The sequence below is a fragment of the Gavialis gangeticus genome, unplaced genomic scaffold (genome assembly GCF_001723915.1).
Source record: "Gavialis gangeticus isolate Ggan-Ray unplaced genomic scaffold, GavGan_comp1, whole genome shotgun sequence".
In the NCBI taxonomy this organism is placed as follows: Eukaryota; Metazoa; Chordata; order Crocodylia; family Gavialidae; genus Gavialis; species Gavialis gangeticus.
In genome coordinates, this window is record NW_017729022.1 from 62,445,081 (window position 1) to 62,462,192 (window position 17,112).

A 17,112-nucleotide genomic window follows, 5' to 3' on the forward strand; every position below is an offset into this window, starting at 1 on the left:
GGCCAGGTGCCACCATAGAGACTAATTGATTCAGCAAGGCATGAACTTTTAGAGGTGATGGCATCTGAATTCGGTTGTCATCTATGAAACATCGTACCTCTCAGAACCAACTGGTCTCTAAGGTGTTACCCTGCCCTGCCTCCTGCCTGACTTAGTTTCTTCCAGCCTTGCTTCTCTATGATACTAAGAGGTCATCTAGTCCAACCCCCTGCCTGAGGCAGGATCATTCCTATCCAAACCATCTCATACAAATGCATAACATAACCCAGACTCGTGTCAGACTCATCTGGCCCATGGAGCTGGCCCACAGACCAGATTGGACCCCCAGGCTAGCCCTGCATGCTGAATCTAGTATGTGTCCTGAGGTGGCTGGAATGGGTGCTGTGTGCAGCATGGTCTTGCTCTGGCCTCTAGGGCTGTACTGCACACAGCAGCCACTCTGGGGAGACATGTTGAAGTGGACATTGGGGCGTAGTGGCCACAGTGGGCACCGTGCAGCACACAGTGCTCTCTGCCGCACCCCACAGGCTGCCCATGGGTCAGTTCTAAGACCCCCAGGCAGCACTTGGGGCTGGATGAAGGGGCTCCACGGGCTGGACCCAGCCAGTAGGCTATGTCTTTGACACCCTAGTTTAAATCTGTTAGCAGAACTACACAGCCACAAGGCATAACTCACTAACCTGCCCCAGGTAAAGCAGGGGAACCACAATGATCAATGTCCTGCTGCTCCAGGGGTTGTTGAAATATGCTTAAGAGATCCAAGGAAAGACTTCAGACTACCCAGCTAATTACAGTAAGATACAGATTCTGAAGGACCGTGAAACTGAAGATGAAAGAAATGCTGTGGTTGGAGTTTAACAGCAGACAGCCAATTACATATGAGATTACTGGGATATACCAGCAAAAAAGCCAAAGGGGTGCATATGGTTGTGTAGAGCAGTGGTCTCCAACCTTTTTAGATTGCGCACCCCTATCAGTAAAAAATTTTGAGCACACACCCCCAATATATACATTGCAATATACTGAAAGCGAACAAACGAGTGAGGGCACCACTGTCAACCCCTCCACACTGTGGAACTCCCACTCTTCCTTCAGATTACCTTCCGTACCGTACGTGACGTGTGACCGTCTGACATACGGGCACCAGTGTCGATCCATATATTAAATATTAATAAATCTTAATTTCTTTCTTATTTTTTTAGATAAAAAATAAATATAAATAGAAGTTCTAATATTTTCTTCCTGCACCCCAGTGCATGGTCTTGCTCACCCCGTGGGGCGCGTGCATCCCACTTTGGAGACCACCGGTGTAGAGTCATGTCCTGGATCAGGGGGTTTCTCTTCACACCACATCCATGTGACTGTCTTTCTACTTGGACATTCCAGTCCAAGCACCCCCACAACCTGGTAATGTGCAGCTGAAGGGAGCTTGAAGAGCAGCAGAAATGGCTGAGGGGCTAGGGCAATGTGTGAGAAAAGGGGATAGAATGGAAAGCAGGCCTTTGCTTGGTTAAGTGATGTCCGATAGGAAACTTAACTATGAGCGTGACTTGAAGGGTGAAAAATAGTGAGTAGTCATTCAGTGCATGCTGGGCTGCAAGATCTTTGGGACAGCAGCCTTGTCTAATTAGCCATTCTGTGAGGTGTGTAGGAATAATGCATGAACCTGAGAGAAAAGAAACTCTAGCTGGCTCCTGGGATACTTCCCCCAACAGTGATGCCTACTAAGGTTCATCCGTGCTAGACTTTTTTTTCTTTTCACCTTCACCTAAGATAAATAGCTAGTATTGGCAGTGTGGGACAAACATTTGGAGAGCATCCATTCCAGCCTTTAGAAGCATGTGTTATCTAGTGTATTTTATTTGTCAGCCAGTTTAACTGAAGGTGTAAAATCTCTGGCACAAACGAGCCTTTAGAGTGCTCTCCCAGAGTGGAGTCAAATGTCACCATATTCCTAACTTCTTTACCCATGGGGGAGGGGATCGTGGAAGCTGTACTTAAATTTGGGGCTGTGGTCGAAGTGCACCCAGGCAGTGGACTCTTCTGAGATAGAATCAGGCTGGAGGTACAGGCCTGCTGGTAATGATGGGTGTTTGTTCATGCGCTTCCCTTCCTTTCCCACGATGAGGGTTCTCCAGAGGTCTGTGTGAAAGGGGAGGAGGAGTGGCAATGTGAAAAAATGAGATGGAAAGGAAGGCATGTTCTGGGGGCTGCACTTCTCTCTGTGGTCACTAGATGGTAGAAATTGCTCACTTGATTCTTAACTGGCAAGTTGAATGGTGGGTGTGGTGCCAAAATATCAGGTTACTTCTAGCCAGGGTTGGGTTTTGGAGGAGAGAGGTGCAAAAGAGTCTGTTTTGGGTAAAGAGGTGCTGTGTTTCACATAGGTGAAGTGTTTAATGTTAATAGACACCATTTACAGTGCAAATCTGCTTTGAGAAGTGATGGAAATTACACCATGGGACTCCATGTTCATTGGGTTACTATGTCTCCAGCTCAAACCTGCTCAATTTGCAAATGCTGGCCTTTGCGAATGATCCTGCTCTGGCTCCAAGAGCTGTCCTTGCAAAGAGCAGATGAAAATTCTTGTCCCTAAGGTCACCTGCCATGACTCCCAATCTGTTTGTTTGGGAGGATGACCCAAGAGCAGATCTGAGGATGGAAGGTGCCTTTCTGCACTTTTACTACCTTATCTGTTACTTGAAACAGATATTTGGTCTGCATGGGACAACCTTTGTCGGGGTGTAATATGAACATGGGAACTGTCAAATTGAATCAGACTTAAGGTCCCCCAAGGCCACAGTTGGCCAGTCTGTGCCATGGGTGCTATAAGTGGCATGGAAAGCCTGTGTGTGCAGCACTTGGCAAACCTGGGAAGGAGAAGGCAGCACAGCAGCAGACAGGGAAGGGAAAAAAAGCAGATCAGCAGCAGGGGAAAGGGGTCAGAGTGGCACTCGAGTATGGGACTAGTTTGTGGCAAGCCTGCTAAAAAAGGTGGCCCCTGCAGCCCTAGACCATTCTCCTCTTTCTGACAGTGGCCAGAATCAGATGCTTCATGTAAGTGGAAGAACCCCTGCAACAAGCAGAGGTGGGATAATAAGCCCACCATGTCACCTTTCACTTGTGTGTAATGGGGAGAGACTGGCTTAAGCCCTGAAGTACAAAGTTCAGTATTCAATTCAAGATTCTTGGTAGTGTTGGGGTGATGTTGCTGCAATGATGGTCCAGGAGATACGCAAGAGGCAAGAATTCTTGTGGGTGATACCTTTTATCAGACAAATTGTATGGTTGGTATAGATGGAGCTTTTGGGTATTGTAGTAGGCCTGAGAGAGGGTACTCTGATGCCTGAGAGCTTGTCTATATCTATACCAAGCATATCATTGGTCCAATAAAAAGTATTGCCCTCAAGAATTCTTGCCTCTGGAAATTCTTGATTTTTTTTTTTTTTTTGTTGATTTCCCCCCCCCCCATAGGAACCATGAATTTGTGAACCATGAATCTGAGATCTTTCCCCTCTTTCTAGTCTGTCAGATCACTAATGCCTCCATTACCCTTTCACAGGCTACATTTCTTCCATGGCTTGTATAGGACATTAATATCTCCGTAGTGTGGGGTACTAGGGAATAACACTTCTGTCACCCTGCTTTTGTCTCCTCCATGAATCAAACCCAGTGAGCTGTTTATGCAAGCTTTTGCTCCCTGTTTGGCAGTGCCTTTTGAATTTGCAATCCAGATCTTAGTGTTGAACTGCCTATCTCCAGATGTTTATTGGGGTGACAGGCTGCACAGCCCTCCTGGGAATCCACTGTAACTCAGCATCTGTGGTACTGGGTTCTTCTGAGCCCTTTCCCAGGCACTCCCTCATTCAGGGGAGATGTCTATTCAGTAGTCCAAAAAACAGATATTAGGAAGGCCTAAAATATAACCAACCCTCCTGCCATAAGTTCCCTCATTTGCATGTGTGCATCCCACAGCAACTGATAGTAAGCAGGCTGCAGCCCAGTCTACTCTACTGCTCCCAGATTGGATTCCTAGGTTGTTTTCATTGTCATTGAGCAAAATGAATGTGTTGGTTTGTATTCAGCTATCAAAAATCATATAATGGTGATAGTCACTGCCTTAGCTGACATATTGGGGTTTGAACTGGGAACTTAGGGGTAAAAGCATGAACAGCCAGAGCTTGACCTAAAAGGCCAAGGCTGTGGCAGAGAGGGGACTTTAATAGGCCTTCTGTCTGATCTACAGAAGAACACCAGTTACCTCTTACACACCAGGGAGGTTATGTAACTGTAGAAGTCATGTATTTATTGTTATACTCTATGCAAGCAAGGTTGCAGCCCTTGTCTCCTGACAAGGTGTGGCTAATGTGGCCTTAGCCACAGGTCATCCCAAGTTGAAGAGCCCTTGACTTGTGGCTAGCTGGGTCTTGGGTGCATCTCTAACTACTCTTTTTTCCCCCTCCCCCCACCACCGCAGGCTCGGGCCCAAGCGGAGGCCCTCCACATTGGGGATGTGCACTTCTCTGTCAAGCCTGGCTCCAGCACCTCGTCACCCAAGCTCCACTCCAGTGCTGCGGTGCACCGGCTCAAGAAGGATATCCGGAGATGCCACCGCATGTCCCGCCGCCCCCTGCCCCGCCCAGACCCCCAAAACAGTGGGAGTATGGGCGGGGCAACCGGCATCCGTCCTCCAGTCTCGCCTTTCTCAGAGACCGTCCGCATCATCAACCGCAAGGTGAAGCCTCGCGAGCCCAAGCGCAGCCGCATCATCCTCAACCTAAAGGTCATCGATAAGGGGGGGAAGACCACTAATGGGTCAGGGGCGCTGGCTCGGCCAAAGATCCCTTCCCGAAACCGTGTCATCGGCAAGAGTAAGAAGTTCAGTGAGAGTGTCCTCCGCTCCCAGATCCGCCACATGAAATTCGGCACCTTCTCTCTCTATAACAAGCCGTCTGCCACACCAGCCTCATCACTGGAGGGGAAGACGGAAGCAGAGGGTTCCCAAGCAGCCTCCTGTGGGCTGATTGTGGGCTCCACCCCTTACGATGCCCGCAGCTCCAGCTCCTCTGGCTGTCCCTCACCCACCCCACACTCCTCCTCTGACCCAGATGATTCTCCCCCAAAGCTGCTTCCCGAGACCCTCAGCCCTGCCATCCCTGACTGGCGTGAGTCAGAAGTGCTCGACCTCTCCATCCCGCCCGAGTCAGCAGCCACCAGCAAGCGGTCACCCCAGGGGGGATGTGGCGGGAGCCAGACACCACCATCATCATTCCTCTCCTCCTCCGACCCAGAGCAAGAGGCAGGCGACTGGCGCCCTGAGATGTCCCCATGCTCTAATGTGGTGGTCACAGATGTCACCAGCAACCTCCTGACGGTGACCATCAAGGAGTTCTGCAATGCGGAGGATTTCGAGAAGGTGGCAGCGGGTGGAGGTAGCAGCGGCAGCAAGTGAGCAGCTGGATCCCTGCACCGGGGTGGGGGGAGGCTCTGCTGCGAGAAGTCATGGTGTGAATGGCTTGTGGTTAGTTTTCTCCTTCTCCCCCCTTCCCTCTCCCTTTTTGTTTTTTTTCTTGTTCCTTCCTGCTTGGAGACTGGGGTGGGATGGGGGTGAGGGAGGCTAGAAATCTGAGGTTCCCAGATGTCACTGCTGTGAGTGGGTGGGGGTGGGAAGCTATTGGTCCCAAGGAACATGTCAAATTAGTGTGGAGCCTTGGGGGTGGGGAGAGAGAGAGAGAGTGTGTGTGTGTGTGTGTGTGTGTGTGTTTGGGGCAGGGAAGGATCTCTACGCCACCCTACCTGAAGGTGCTGGTGAGCTTCTGCTCTTGGTAGGGAGGGGAAGGGGCATTGAAAAGGGAGCCCATGGCAAGTATATGATCCCTTATGGTTCTTCTCCTTGTCTTCTCCTGAGGCAGCTCCTAATCTTGTCCCCTTTCTGTGGTATGGATTGGCGCTCTCCTGACTTCTGGCCAATGATACCTGACATTATCAGAAAGACAGACAAGAGATCAGACCATAAAGCATTGTGGCTAGAGCCCAATTGCAGCACGGCCCACATATGGGTGTCTGCTCTTGCAGTTCATGACCCAGGCTCACTTCCTTCTTGCTCTTATGATTGGTGCTAACTTGGCAGTTGTATGGGCATTTTGAGACCACCTGGGCCCTTGCTCCTTCCTTTCTTCTGCTTCTTCCCTCCTGGATCTTCCAATATGTTCAGCCTCTTTGGGACTGTTGCTTCCATTCTGGATCTTCCTCCTAGTGTTCATCACTTGCACTTGCTTGGGTACAGGGCATAAAGTAGCCTTCCTAAGCTTTTCCGTGGTGGAAGTGGGAGAACTGCACATCCGTCCTTCAGTCCAGGGGGAGAAATGTACATAGAGTGATGGTGCCCCAGCAGGGTGTGGCCAACAGGTCATCTTGCACAGAGCTCCACCAAATCATTTTACTGTCCTTGCCCTGCTGGTGGCAGGAAGGTGGTCTCCTCAGTTTGATCTGTTCGGTTGGTGCACTGGAGTGGATTCACCTCTGCCTTTCCAAGGTCTGAAATTGCCTCTACAATTGTCAACCAAAGGTGCTAAGAACCTGTTGTAAGATTTACTGGGTCTCTTACACATGTGCGTGAGTGTGTGTGCATGCATATGCTTCTCCCAACTCCCTAGTTTCTTGCTGAACATGATTAAAAAAAAAATCTGAAATTGCCCCCACCCCTTGCACCTGGGAGCAGGTGAGTGCAGCTTCCATCATTCCCCTTCCCCTCTGTGCTGTTAATTTCCAAGCCACAAAAGGACTCTACTCTGTTTTGTGAACAAGCTTGGTGGTAAGATGCCGTTCTCTTGTTTTTTTCCGCTGGCGTGGTGCTGAATCTGAGGAAAGCGGAGACAAGGGGAAGAGAGGCTGACACAGTCCATCTTCATTTGTGTCCTTGTATCTGCCTTGATCCCATTATTGTGAGCGGGAGGGTATTGGGCCCTCTCATTATAGGACCCATACATTATCTTACCTTTTATATGCATGTGGGGTGGGTGGGAATGTGAGAAAGGAACTCTGTCCAGATGGCTCATCATCACCCAAAGAGCAGATTGAACTGGGTAGAGTTCACACTTTTTGCAGGTGGCCACACCAGAATTCAGGTTCTAATCTGAAATAAGTGTCCACAGGGATTTGCGTCAAAACTACAAGAAGTGCGAACTAAAACCAGTTTAATTCAAGCTTCATGTCAGCCATCTGAGAGATGCTTCCAGGTGCTGTTAGTCTCACCCTGTGTGCACATTATTATTATTTTTTTAACACACAATATTTAGCAGCTATGTTTGCAGGGGAGTGGGGAGAAGGAGGTTTTTTTTTCCCCCCCATTCATACACCAATTCAAGGCTTCCTGTAATGTGCGTGTGTATGCGTATGTATGTGTGTATTAATATCTGCCTGTTGTCTTTGTGGGTTTTGAGTTTTTTGCATCTTTCTTTCACCTTGTGCACCCAGGATTCTCTTATTTCTTGACAGCTTATTCTTATGGCTGCAGCTTCATGGACAGGTGGCTTGGGACAGGGGAAGAATATCTATATTAGGGGAAATAGCAAGGAGACCTGTATTAAAAGGAAAAGTTTTTTAGAAAATAATTATTTTATGAGGCTGCAAGATAAGAGGAACTATTTTATGGGGTAGATGCATACTGGCCAGTCACTTTTTTTTTTTTTAGTCGTTTGGTTACTGTTTGGCGTGTATGTGGTGGTGTTCCTGTTTTGTGGTAATGAAGTTCAGAAATGTTCAAAAAAGTTTGTGGGAGATAAAAAGGGAACTTGTAATAGGAAACTCTTGATGTGTTTTAGCCAAGAATTGTTTACTTGGCCAAATTCTTTTTTTTCCCCCTGCCCCTGATGTCTGTTGCTCGGTGTTCTTGGATAGTTTCCAAACTGAAGGGTTTTCGCCTTCCTCTGGAGTGATGAATAACAGGATTGTCCATTAGGAGCTGCAGGTGGGTCTGTTGTAGGGAACCTCTATGAGGACCAGACAGTTGGTGACCCTTCTCTCTGCAGTTGGGAGGTGAGGGGGCTACTGGGCTTTGGAAGAACTTGCATCCTAGATCCATTTTGTATTGGAAAGAAGTATGATTCAGTCAGCAGAAGTAGCTAGACCACTTTTGGGTGATGTCCCTACCTTTGGGTTATCTGCAGGGACTGAACCTCTGGATCTAAAAGCATGAGCCTCTCTACTGCTTGAATTAAGGACCATCTCTGAGTGCAGTAGGACCCTCAAGCTTTGTGTGGTCCAGTTACCAGAGACTGATGAAGATTTATGCTGGTATAAAAGTGGCTTTATACTCACCTTTGTGAATTTTTCTCCCCACTCTTAACCGGGAGATAGAAAGGAAGGTCCCACCCATGTCCTTTAGGAAGGGCATGGGGTCAGACGAAGGGTTTATTCAAAAGCATTCCCCCCCCAAAAAAAAACAAACAAACAAACAGGGAAGCATTCTCTGTGTCTGTGCCATGTATGTTCTCTTGTTGTGTTTTTAGAGATTTTATGATGGAGTGGAAAAAAGTGAAATGATTAGTTTTGCAAAAAAGAGAAAAGTTTAAAAAAATGACATTTCTACAGGGAGAGAGAGTTTTAAAATGAATAATAAATGCAGTGATTGCACAAACTGTAGTGGTATTAGATGGTCCTTAGAGAAGAGAGTATTTTGTAGTATTAAAGTGTTTGTGTGTCTGGGATGGTCTTTGGCTCACTTAAACTGGAGAAGGATGTTAAGGGTAAGCAGCAATTTCTGATCCGAAGTGGCAAGTCACATTTTGGAGGAACCCTGGATATTTACCCTTCTCTTTGCCACTTCCCCAAACCTTGGAGTGACCTCCATCCAGCAACCTTACCAGACCTAACCCCCCTCCCCTATTCACTCCTCTCCACAGATAAGATGGAGACTGAACTGTTGCCCCATTCCTTCCTGGGTGCAAGGGTGCCAAAGTTGTAGCAGAAGTGGTAAATCCTGTTCTGGCAGAGTCCAGGTGAGGCTGATGGCATGGAAATGGTCTGTTGACTTTCTCTGCATGCAGGTTGTGCCACTGAGACGTTCAGGCTAGCTTGCACCTTCCTTGCCAAATAACCACTGCAGGCAGGAGCAGAATAAAGGCAGCCCAACTCCCCTCCTAGTCTCTTGGTCCCTGCCATGTAAGGGAATGGCATGTTACATATGGAAGGTTGGAGGTTTTTAAGCCCAAGCTAGACAAAGCCTTGGCTGGGATGATCTAGTTGGGGCTTGTCCTCCTTTGAGCAGGGGTTGGATTAGATGACCTCCTGAGGTCCCTTCCAGCTCTCATTTTCTATGATTCTTAGTTGTCACCCCAGCATTGAAAGAGCAGAGTCCCATCTGAGTTGGTGTCCCATCTCTGGCAGTGGCCAATGCCAGATCTTCAGAGGAAAGCGAAAACCCCTGTGTGTACTTGAAGTTTCAGACAACTGGGGAGCGCCCTTTCCTTGGGAGTGCTGGGGTTCACAGGATGTGGGGGGGACAATGAGTGACATGGGGTGGGGTGTTGCCAAGAGCAGGGCTGTATTCTGTTGGTGGGGTGCTGCTTCACTGTCTCTTGAAGTAAAAGAGGCTGCTGTTGCCATCACGCCTCATGTCTGCTGCATGGTGGTCACCGGATCTGTTGGGGTGACCATAAGAAAGAAGACAACCAAACATTGGCCTCTGAATGTAACAAAAGTGAGTGGATGGAGGTCATCTGGCAAAATGTTTTGTTCTGTTTTTTCCCTTGTCAGGGTCTCTCCTGTGCATTCTGGGTAAAAACAAACCAACCAAACAAACAAAACTACTTCCCTTGTCTGGGCTGGTCTTGGGAACTCACTTTCTCTTCTTCTCCCTGCCCCCTGAGCTCTGCTATTGCTCTTCCCTCATGACCTGCAGCTTTCATACTGAACAAACATACGTGCCAGGGGTGGGTAAAATGCGGCCCGCCAGGTCATTTTTTCTGGCCCATGGAGCCCCTAAAAATTCAGAAAATTAATATTTATCTCTCCTTGGCTGCCTGCCATGCGGCCATCGATGGTTTGCCAAAACTCAGTAAGCAGCCCTCTGCCCAAAATAATTGCCCACTCCTGGTATATGCCAATCTCCTACCTTCGCCCAGTACTCCACTCTAGACTGATTGGAGTTGGGATAGTTCCATGAAGCTGACAAGGATGCAATGCCTTTTCCAGGGGTGGGAGGATGTACGTAGGCACTGTGGACTCCAGAAGGTGGTCCTGGTTTCTAATCCTGGGTGAACCACTGATTCTCTTTGTATTTTCAGGGGTGAGGGGAGTTTCTTTGTCTCCCAGTGCTTTAGTTCCACATGTACCACCACCCCTTACTCCCCCAAGCTGAGGGGGAAGGTCAGACCCTCCCTCTGTTATCAAATAGGTGCTGAGCTGAGTCTTCCTGGGGAATGAAATCCCCTTCCTGGCCCCTGCTTTTAGGGGAAGTTTCAGCAGCTTTGCAATATTTCCAACAGCTGGTTTAATCACCTTCCCAGGTGCCTATCCTTCTGGGAGTGGAGAGGCACCCTAAAGAATACACTGAGGTGTAGCACTGGTTGGGGGCATGGAAGCATTTTTTTCCCTCACTCCTGCCCTTCTGGCCACCTCGGTAACTGTGGCGTTGGGGGGGGGAAGGAGGGTAATGAAACCGTTGGGGGAGACCCTTCTTCTCAAGTGGTGTGAAATTCTAGTTGTGTAGAGGGGGCATGTGCAGGGAGGTGTGACAAGCCTAAGATCGGGGAGAGGGTTTATGCTTGCTGGCTTGTCCGGACCCCCTCTTCCCCCCTGCCCCACTTGCCTTTTATCCCAAGGCCTTGCACTTCTTGCCTGGCACACCCTGTACTCCAATATTGCTTGCTTTGCTGCATATTTCAATTCTGCCCAATAATCGTGCAAGAGCTGGGATCTTATTTACTTTTTTATATAAAAATATATATAAATATTAAAGAATCCCCCACGTAACCCGTCCCAATCCTTGTACTGAAGGCAGCATGGTCCAGAGGGTTGATCTTGGGGCTGGGAACTAGGTGCTGCTGGGTTCTTTTCATTTGATTTGCTGTGGCCTTGTCCCAGCTGGTTCACTGCCCTGTGTCTCCATTTCTTGTACTCTGCCATGGGGAGAAAGCATCCTCATTCGTACAGAGCTATCCAGGTGCCAGATATTGCTTCAGAAAAGCCCCTTGTTTGACCTCAACTCATTTTGTTGCTGCTCTGGTGTTGAATACGGCAGTATTTGGGGCTCTCCCCCAAACATACATTTTGGGGGAGGGGAGAACCTACCACCACTACTTTCACCATTGTTGCCCAGAAGTGGCCTACATCTCATCTGTGTCTTGGCAGCTCCTACTTGTCTTCCTCCATCTATGGCAAAGCAGTAGGTCTGACACAGTCTATTATGCTCTGGGATTTGTATGTTGGCTAAGATGTGCTGTACACTTCCAGGGCTGAGAGAGCCCTTACTGGCTTTTAAAGAAGACTGGGGATTCAATGACTTCCCCCAGCTCCTTTAAAATGTCTCCATCAAGGTACAAAGTGGAGATACCAGTTATCTCCATGGTTGTAACCCTGGCAGTCCTGTCCCTCCCATCTTCTGTGTAGCACAAAATGAAACCCCCTACAGGATTGTGTAGAAGTGTGGGGCTGAATCCAAGGCAGGCTTTCCACCTTAATGGTACACATTATTCACCCTTATGAGGTCATTCTGCTCTCATGTCCCAAGGGCTAGAGAGTGAGAATCTGTCTGGGAAACTCTACAGAGGCAGTCCCAGCAATGGGTGGAGTGGAGCAAGGAACCCCCTGGTTAGTGTGAAATGGGTGGGGAAAAGGAAAAACAATGACATGAGAAAATCAGTAAGAATAATTGGAGTGGTGCCATCTTAAATGGTGGTGGTCGTGGTGGTGGTGGATGGCTTGAAGTATCAAATTCGGGGAGGGCACTGGTGGCTGCTAAACAGATTCAGGGTTAGTCCCCTGGGGAGATAACACCTCAGGAGGACCTGATTCCGCAAAGTGTGCATGCTTAAATCAAATTGTCTTTAGCAAAAGCACTTAAAGTATGTCCTAGACTTTAAGAAGTCTGTCATTTATATGTCAAAATGCTTCACAGAATCGGAGCCTTGCCAGTTGTTGTTTTAAGAATCAGAGTGAAAAACATGACCGCAGTCTTTGTGCTTCCTTCAGCAAGGACAGAGGAAGTAGCTGGGTCAGCATGTATCTGATGCTTCTGACACTAGGGGAAGGTAAGGGAGGGGTTGGCCTATGTCCTTGTTGGAGGAAGGAGCAAGAACTAGTCTCTAAATTCAAGTTCTTAAACATAATTTTAAAAAATGTACTGACCTCTACATTTTGGAGATAAGCTACTTGATACATCCCTACCCTGTTTCCCTGCCCTTAAATCCCCTCCCTTTATGGCAGATTTTTTCATCAGAAATGTTTTTTTTGTTGGTTTGTTACCTTCTGCATAGAAAATTGCAAGGTGCTGGTGGGGAAATCAGGGTTTCCCCTGTTTGCCTTTTGTTTCCCATCTCCTGGTGCCAGGCTTTGGCTCCGATCCTGCAGACTTACGCACACAGTTTCAGCATCCAAGTACTCATGGATCTCTGTGGTACTTGGCTACTTTGGGTTAAGCATGTGCTTTTGTCCTGGCAAACACTTTTATCGCGGATTTGTGTAATGGTGACAGTCCTAATACAACCCAGTTGTCTTTTCCCCTCACTTGGCACAGAGTGGAGGTGGTGACTTTTTTTTTTAATTTAAAATAAGCCTAAATATGTATCTTGTAATTTTTTTTTAATTTTGAAAATGCATTTAATTAAAATCATGCCCAGATAAATTGTATATCTATATATATATCTATATATATATATATATATATATTATTTTTTGTCTTGCAATTTTCATTTTTAAATAGAGTGTTTGCATTTTTTTTGTTTTTGTTTTGTTTTTAAATCCAGTTCCCAGCTGGCTAAACTCTGTCTGGAGTGGATGGATGGGAAGCATAGTCTGGGGGGGAAAGTGATAGGATCATCCCTCCCATTAGCGTTTCCAACGGAGAATGGGTTTGCTCCGGGTCTGGGGTAGGAGGTTGTGCTAATTACACTTGTATTCTTGTACATTTTGTTCTTTCTGCTGCTCTTGAATATTGTATCAATGCCAGAAATGGGGAATTAAAAGAGGAAAAAAAAAACCCCAATAAATTGTTACATTCCAAAGTCTCTTGTCTGCCTTGAGTGGTCGTGATCTCAGTTGTATATGGAACTGATGTCTTCATTTATTGATCAAATCTGTCAAGGGAAGGAATGGTGGTGGCCCCACTGCCTAAGGGAATTACAACTGCTTTGGCCCAAGTATGAGGGAACATACTGCAGGGAATAACTTCTGAGTGGCTCTGAGTGTCACTTTAATTAAAGCACCTGCAGCATCATGTGTATTCAGCATCCTGTGCTTCAAAATGGCAGCAGGGGTTCTTTAAAGCTCATTCAACAAGCTTTAGTTATAGCCTCTCCCTCCACCATTTTGAAGTGTGGGGTCACTGACTGCATGACACAATCTCCTAGAGGGTACCAAAGCACTCATCACCTCTCCTTCACGTCTAGCTTGTACCCTATGGATTGCCATAACTTGGTTCACACGTGACAACATCTTCCCCCATTCCTTTGTCAGTGTGCCAGAGGCAAGAAAGCAAGGAAGAACTGCCCTGCATAAGGGGAGAGTTGTTTTCCCTGCCAACCCTTTTCTGGGGCTCCTCCAATGGCATTCCTTTCATCAGGTGGCCAAGAGTTTGGGCTGAGTGGGCAGCCATGTGCTCTGTACCTCAGCCCCCAATTTCCTACACCAGTGAGTCCCCCTTGACTTTGAGCATAACTGGAGCCAATGGCTCAAGGGAAGGGTTTGGTACACAAAGCCTAAGTCTTTGAATCATCCAGGTCCCTATGATTCAGGGCTGCACTGGAGCTAATGACCCTAAAAAGAAAGTTTCCAGCACCTACCATGTTTCAGGCAAGAAGGTCCATCATAGGGAAACAATCTAGGCGATAGCTGCCTATCGCAACAGCTGAACTTTTTAGCTCTCTGCTCCTACAACCACCAGCACCTCACCAATCTGTTCCCTCTTTCAGGCTTCTTTTCCTGATGGTCAGTGGTTAGGTAGATGGTGATCTCCCCACTTTACTTCCTTGTTCCTTTTGCCTTCCATCCCATTCTGGCTTTTCAGAAAGGGTAAAGGGACCCTGGGGGGGAGAGGGGGGTCTATGGAGGTAGTATATAAGGAGCAGCTTCCCCTTTGCAGTAGGGCAAAGCCTAATAAGGCACCCACTTGTCCCATCCTGTGAGTGAGGAAGAGAAGGCAGAGACAGTTCAGAGGTAAGGGGAGACCAGAACTGAGCTGTTCTGTGGATTTGAGTGGAGTAGCAAGGACATGTGGAAAGGGCTGGAGAGAAATGGATCAGAGTGGCCAAAAACCAGCATTTTGATGGTGAAAAGAGGAAATGAGACATAGGATAGAGTGGGGGCATGGATGGAGGAGGAAGTGAGGTACATGGTGAGCATTAGAAGGACTGGGAGGGTAAATGAATGGGGTAGGGACTGGGTCAAGCTGATCTGGTGGTTCCTGTGCAATCACATGATCAAGCCTCTGGCTGCAAATCCCAAGAGTCACCATGTAGCCTCCTGGGCTACAGCCATTTCTTAGGCTCTGCCAGCTGGCAGGGGAACCCAATCCTCCAGGTGTATGGAGAATAGAAACCGCGTCCAGCACTGGGAAGGTGTTCAAGGAATGTGAACTGGGAGAACTTTCCTATTCCTTGGAGTCTTAAAGCGAGGTCGTTCATTCCACACCATGTGGCCCTGGGGCCATAGCACTGCATCGTGCTAGGACTGCAACCTGTCCCTGGCAGGAAGGAGTTCTTCCTGAGCCAGGAAGTTTGGCAGCATTTGTCTGAACGGTCTCTCAGGAGCTGCAAGAGCATAGATGGGGAGAAAGCAATTTCCTGGAAGATGGGGAGTGGAAATGCTCTTAAAGAGTATTTCCAAGAGCTCAGGGCATATGGGACCTGTAGTTCAGGCATGCAGCGTACTGGTAAGTTAACAGTGTGATTTGCCCCTGACAGACTCTTGGAAAACGTTCCTTATAACCACCTGATAGGCTTCCTCAGATGCAGACAGCCTTATCTTGAAAGAATTTAAAAATCTTAAAACGGAAATTGCCCCTGGTATTTCATTGTTCCCTTCCCCAACTTTTTTGTGGGGCTTGGAGGGGAGAGAGGAAAGAACTCCAGGCTAGTAACCCTTCTGCTTCTACTGAATTTCCCCACATCTGCCCTTAGCTCACCAGCCAGCCGGACAGAAGGGAGGGGGAGCTATCTGGTCCTCTGCTGTTTTCCATGGTGACTGCTTTATTGCAGTTAGTGTGGCTGCCTGGCACAAGGTCAAGCTTTGCTGATTTCTTTCCCCTCGTGCCAGCTGTAGTGAGCCAGGGTTCCCTTATCTGCATCTCCTAATGCAAAGGCCACAGCAGGTCTGGTATGCCCAAATTAGATTTGCCCTTTCGGACTCAGATCCTCCAGAAGAGCTGCCAGCAGGAGACACTGACTGGTTGTTAATTGCAGATGGACGTGGGAAAGAAATCCTTTAATCTCCCTCGAGGTTGATGCTAAGAGCTGTTGTTAAAATTGGCTTCTGTCACCAATCCTGCTTGTCACCACTTCCTACTTTCTAAACCCGGGGCAAGTCTCTTGGTGCTCTGCCCTCCACAAATAAAAAGGTCAGCAGGTAGGAGATGACAATCAAGGCCATGCCTGATGGAGATTCTGGTTCTTGAAGCTCTTCCAGCACTGCTCACAGGGCCAGGAGGCCCTTTGCACCTGGCTAAATGCCAGCTGGAGTTGTTACATCCTATTAAACTCCATTCCTGCCTCCTGTTTCCAACTGGAGAATCTGTTGTTTGTAGCATAGCAGTGCCTGAAGAGTTCATCTGAGATCAGGGCCCCACATACTTGGTGCTGTGCAAATGCACAGCAAGCATTCCTGCCTTCACACTCCAAATAAACAAGATGCATAAAGGAAGCTTCATTTCTCTCATTTCATATGGGAGAATGGGTGATGAAGTGGGGTGGAGCAGAGAAACAGCACAATCTGCCCCAAGTGATATAAGGCACCTGGCACACCCAGGACCTGCCTGACCCTTGCTATCCTGAGTCCCAGTCTAGTGCTATAAGATCATCCTTCCTCTTTAATAACTTAATCCTCACTTCTCTGTTGTTTGACTCCTTTGCAGTGGAAGGGGACCAGATACACCTACAGACAGATGCAGTCTGTAAAACTTAAGATGATGCTCCAGAAGGAAAGATCTGCAAATATTGACACTGGGCCTTAAAAATCTTGCAAGGCACTTCATTATTGAAGAGGCAGGGAATACACTTATTTTAAGGGATGGATCTTGCATTATCAGGCTGTTTGGAGTACCAGAATCCCTTGGTGCTATAGGTCAGGGGTTGTCAACTGGGGGTACACATACCCCTGGGGGTACTTTGAAAGGTCCCAGGGCGTATGTGGGGGCAGGCAGGGATGGAGTGCCACCACCCCGTGCCACTGCCTCAGAGAAGCAGGGCTGGGTCAGGGCTGCACAGACACCATGCTGCTACCACTCACCACCCAGCCACTCAGCATCCAGCCACTTGACAACCACATTCCTCCCTGCTTGGTGCCTGGCTGGTCACCCCCCCCCCACACACACACACACACTTAGCATTCAGTTACTCACCACCCTCCCTCCAGGGGTATGCTTATTAAAAAGGGGGCTGCCAGGGGTACACTTATTAAATAAGGTTGAAAGCCTCTGCTATAGGTCACATGTATACCACATCCAGGAGGGCTGTGCTTAAGCCTGCCCTACCCACTTGCTAAACCAGGAAAGATGGTGGTGCATGCTTGCAGAAACCAGGATCATCCTGGGACAAAAAGAGAGGCCTGTGTTCAGACCACGGCTGCTTCACAGTGAAGAAAGAGCAGTGCTCTAGCCAGGCTAAGTTAGCATGGATTCTTGTTGGTACTATAGGCTGCCTTTCCATGGCTTGTGAGAGAGAAGAACATTTCTCCTCTCTT

The 17,112-nt window shown here is 48.0% G+C and overlaps 1 protein-coding gene and 1 long non-coding RNA gene across 3 annotated transcripts in view; one reads left to right on the forward strand and one right to left on the reverse strand.

Annotated features, from left to right (window-relative positions):
- CBX6 (chromobox 6) overlaps window positions 1–8,570 on the forward strand; it is a 20,705-nt gene extending 12,135 nt beyond the window's left edge. The window contains exon 5 of one of the 2 annotated variants that reach the window (XM_019515175.1): window positions 4,478–8,570. In XM_019515175.1, the coding sequence (XP_019370720.1) occupies window positions 4,478–5,452 (975 nt within the window). In that variant the 3' untranslated portion in view covers window positions 5,453–8,570. The remainder of the gene's footprint in view (window positions 1–4,477) is intronic. The other variant, XM_019515176.1, reaches the window with a different exon arrangement.
- Window positions 1–16,075, reverse strand: part of LOC109295993 — a 23,207-nt gene extending 7,132 nt beyond the window's left edge. Inside the window, exons 1-2 of the long non-coding RNA XR_002096875.1 lie at window positions 16,046–16,075; window positions 4,930–4,936 (exon numbers count right to left, since the gene is read on the reverse strand). This is a non-coding gene — a long non-coding RNA (uncharacterized LOC109295993). The remainder of the gene's footprint in view (window positions 1–4,929; window positions 4,937–16,045) is intronic.
- Window positions 16,076–17,112: the final 1,037 nt, after the last annotated feature.